Source organism: Oryzias melastigma, linkage group LG16 (genome assembly GCF_002922805.2).
Source record: "Oryzias melastigma strain HK-1 linkage group LG16, ASM292280v2, whole genome shotgun sequence".
Classification (NCBI taxonomy): domain Eukaryota; kingdom Metazoa; phylum Chordata; class Actinopteri; order Beloniformes; family Adrianichthyidae; genus Oryzias; species Oryzias melastigma.
This window is the reverse complement of record NC_050527.1, coordinates 28,615,072-28,619,167: the sequence shown is the minus strand read 5'-3', so window position 1 is coordinate 28,619,167 and position 4,096 is coordinate 28,615,072. Positions and strand designations below refer to the sequence as shown.

Sequence of the window (4,096 nt, the reverse complement as noted above, 5' to 3'; positions counted from 1 at the left end):
GGCCTTCTCGCTGTGAGGCAAGAGCGCTAACCACTGCGCCACCGTGCAGCCCTCAAAATACTCCAATTTATAAAAAATAGTCAAGAGGCTCATATCATCAAAAGTGCTTTAGAGGACATTGCTGTTCAACAGACCCAGTTCTACAGAACCGGGTCACGCTCACCGTCCTCCTGCGTGTCCGAGGAGTTGCTGGGGTCGGTGGGCAGCTCCTCGTCGTTGGTGATGTCCAGCGAGGACAGGTTTCCCAGACTAGCGGTGGGCGGGACCGGCATGTGATTGGCTGACTCGGACTGGCTGTCTCCGCCTTCCTCCAGAGTCTGAAGTGAAGAAGAGAAAGAGCTCGGAGGACGGAGACAGATGGAGGGGGTGTATTCACATCAGTGCAGGGAACACCCCCACCACGGCGAGCAGAAGAACCACAGGAAGTCGAGCGCACTCACGAAGGAGGTGGTGGAGGCGGAGGTGAGGGCGATGGACGGCGTGGAGCCGTGGAAGCTGGGGGGGCTGGGTTCCGGGAGCTCGGCGCTCAGCCGACATCCGGAGGAGGAGGAAGGCAACTCGATGGGCAGGCAGGGAGGGGGGGAGCTCCCGCTCAGGCTGGCGGCCGAGGGGGGGCTGGAGTGGGTGCACGGCACCAGGAGCGGGGGGGAGCTGCCCGCAGAAGGAACCGAACCGGAGCTCAGGTCCAGAAGGTCCGTCACCGACACGCTCTCGTCTCCGGGCCTGAAGAACCAGACAGGAAACGACAGTTCAAGACCCAACACGCCACTTCCTGTGAGGCCCCCCCACCCCCACAGCACTCACAGCAGGCCGTTAATGTGCTCCGACGTGGGCGACACGTAGTCGTCGTCCTCGCTGGTGAGGCCCAGCTCGGTGCCGTAGCACTGGTGCACGATGTGCCACAGCTCTTTGGGGGACAGAGCCTGGGGGGAAACACACACCTGAGGGGGGGGTCTGAGGATCACAGCGACCTGCAGGTCACGACTGAAGCAACACTCAGGAACCACGAGCCAAACGGCCGAGCGTCTGACCCACATCCAGAAAAACCAAACCGACGAAATTCCATGAGGTTAATATCTCGCCAGGTGAGACGGGAAAGGAGGAGCTGGAACGCCGCTGAGTCAAAGAACTAAACATGGGCTGCGCAGACGACTGCGCAGATGACTGCGCAGTTTGCAGAAACACCAGCTGGGTCTGTGGTGGACTCCTTTAAAAACTGAACGATCTACTGGCTGCTGGAAACCTGCACCTGGCTCACCTGTGGAGGGGCGGAGCAAGCTAAAATGTCTCCAAAACGGGCAAAATTTGAAGACTGTCGTCACAGTTCTCCTTAACTCCAGAGGAGTCATCAGATCGACAGGCGGAGCTTCAGCCGACTGAAAGAAGTGGAAAAGCTGGACAGGTAGAAGGACGGAGATCTGACTCCTGATCTGGAGCAGCGTTTCCTTCACCTGAACCAGCAGAAGCAGTCCCATTTGGGAGGTTTGTGAGGACGTGGTTCTAACTGGAGAACAAAAGCCCTCCTGAACTGGTACCAGAACCAGCACAGCAGGGAGACTGAACTGGTCTGGGTTGGCTCGAGCTTTTCGGTTCCGAGCCACAGAAAACGAAGACTCGGCTGCAGTACCTTATCCAGCAGCGCATTCTGCCACAGCCGGAAGATCATCATGAAGCTGCGATCCCTCGCTCCGAACGACGTGAAGAAGTGCTGAGGAGACGAGAAGAAGAAATATGTGACAGCTGGAGCGAGGAGTCAGCTGCTTCTGAGGGCCGACTCCTCGCTCCTCCTCCTGCTGCTCCTGCAGGAGACGGGCCTCTCGGCGCTGGCGCTCTACCTTCTCGCTGTCCGTGCTGATCTGGATGGCGTTGGGGATGAGCTTGGCGGTCTTCTCCTTGGTGATGGACGTCACGTCTTTCAGCTGGATGGTGATCTGGACGCAGAAGCAGAGATGTCAGCTGCTCCTCGCCTCAGAGAGGTTCATGCACGTGTGTGCACGTGTGTGTGCACGTGTGGGACCTACAGTGGTCTCCCAGCGGAAGATGTTGCTGTAGAAGCAGAGCCAGTTCTCGGACAGGTACAGGCGGCCCTGCAGCAGGATGTCCTTCTGCAGAGCGCAGGAGTAGTCTGGAGCAGACACAGCAGCTCAGCGGACACGCCTGAAGCTCGCCACAGACGTCACGCCACACGCGTGTCACTCACCCACGATGAGCCGCTCCGTGTCGGGAAGTTTCTTGAAGATTTTGCGGAAGTCCTCGTTCCTCTGTTTGTAGGTGGGGCTGAGAACCTGCGTGTGAGAAGAGAGTTCTGCTGAGGTTCTGAAGAGCCCGTGGTGGGGGCGGTCCTCTGAGGGAGGTGTCGTGTGAACTTACGTTGTACCAGCTCTGCATTTTCTGCAAAGGAAAAAGACCAAAGATTTAGAGCAGAATAGATTTATTTCTCCTCAATCACAGCCATGACAATCCAACGAGAACTTCTGCTTTCTGCAGACGGAGTTCTGCTGAGTTCTGCTGAGGTCGGGCGGCTCTGTGACAGTAAAAACCTCGCCGTCACGCTAAAACAGCAAACTCATGGCGGCGGCAGAGCGGCACGTCAGCAGAAAAGCAAAAACTGTTTGACCGGGAAAACCCGAGCAGGAAGAGGGAGGAGTCTGGTTCTGCTTTCTGCTGGGTTGGTTCAGACGGAACCAGGAGCAGGTTGACGGTGGAAGTCTGAACAAAATCTGCATTTAATAAGGAGGAAGCAGCAGAGATCTTCATCCCTCATCATCCTCTCAGAGACGAGGAGGATTTTCTGCTGACTCTGCATTCTTTCAGCTCCAGTGAAACCACAGGAGGGGGGGGGGGCTTCCTGCTGAGGTCGAGTTATTCTTTATTACCAACAGTTAATCTTTTGCTCATTACCTAAAACCAGATCTTTATCCGTCCTCAGCAGAAGCTCCAAACCTCGTCCAGAAACGACAGAAACCGATCCGAGTCAGGAGGACATCCCATAATGAGCAGGACATCCGTCTCCAGGACGACATTCATCCTTTGATCTCAGAGGTCAGGGGGTTCGCTAAGGGAACGTTTGTTCTCTCTGGAGTCATCAGGAGACGCTCCTCAGAGGACAGAACCACGGGGCACTTGGACCCAGCAGAACCATTACAGACAGATTCAGTGAAGCTTCCATCCACCTGGGGGAAGCCCCGCCCCTCACAGAACACAAAGGTACTGAAGTGCAGCCAGTTTCAACAGTAAACAGAGCCGTTCAGGTGGAGTTCTAACAGACTAGAACCCAAAAGTCCAACTTCACCATTTAGGAAAATAAAACACTGATTTGTATTTCTGTTTATGATACGATAAATATGAATGAACTATTCTTTTCTTAAATAAACAAAATTATTAAGATATATTTTTTTAAATAGTTTATAACTTTCGACAGGAGGTTCACAAGACTTCCTTTCAAAATAAAAGACCCTGTTCCACATAGATCCTCTTAGTGCAGCAGAAAAAAGTCATCAGTCATTAAAAAAACTATTTATTTTATCAGTGTTTGTTCATCTTAGCTTCAAGAAACTAAAATGAAATCATAGCTAACGATTTTTTCCTTTTTAGAATCATTGAATGTTGTTCAATAAGAAGTTCTGAGTTCTGGTTCTGTCTACTGAGGATCCAATGATTCACTGTCTATTCAGTTCAAACCTCCATTGTTGGGTCACAGAGTGCCTGTAGGGGGCGCTCTGCATTAAAGACATTCAATCAGAACCAAGTGGAACAACACGTCTGCAAAGGTGTGAATGTGAGCAAAGAGACGCAAAAGCAACTTCCTGAGTCAACTGTCCACCATCATCACCATCATCATCATCACCACCATCATCACCATCATCATCATCACCATCATCATCACCACCATCATCATCATCACCACCATCATCACCATCATCATCATCATCATCACCATCACCATCATCATCATCACCACCATCATCATCATCACCATCACCACCATCATCACCACCATCATCATCATCACCACCATCATCATCACCACCATCATCACCACCACCATCACCATCATCATCACCATCATCATCATCATCAACACCATCATCATCTG

At 52.5% G+C, this 4,096-nt stretch overlaps 1 protein-coding gene across 1 annotated transcript in view; it reads right to left on the bottom strand.

Annotated features, from left to right (window-relative positions):
* Positions 1-4,096, bottom strand: part of gramd1a (GRAM domain containing 1A) — a gene marked incomplete in the record, with an annotated part of 40,689 nt that overhangs the window by 27,678 nt on the left and 8,915 nt on the right. Inside the window, 8 exon segments of the mRNA XM_024258282.2 lie at positions 164-317; positions 441-723; positions 805-923; positions 1,628-1,708; positions 1,836-1,931; positions 2,022-2,125; positions 2,201-2,285; positions 2,371-2,391. Coding sequence (XP_024114050.1) covers positions 164-317; positions 441-723; positions 805-923; positions 1,628-1,708; positions 1,836-1,931; positions 2,022-2,125; positions 2,201-2,285; positions 2,371-2,391 — 943 coding nt within the window.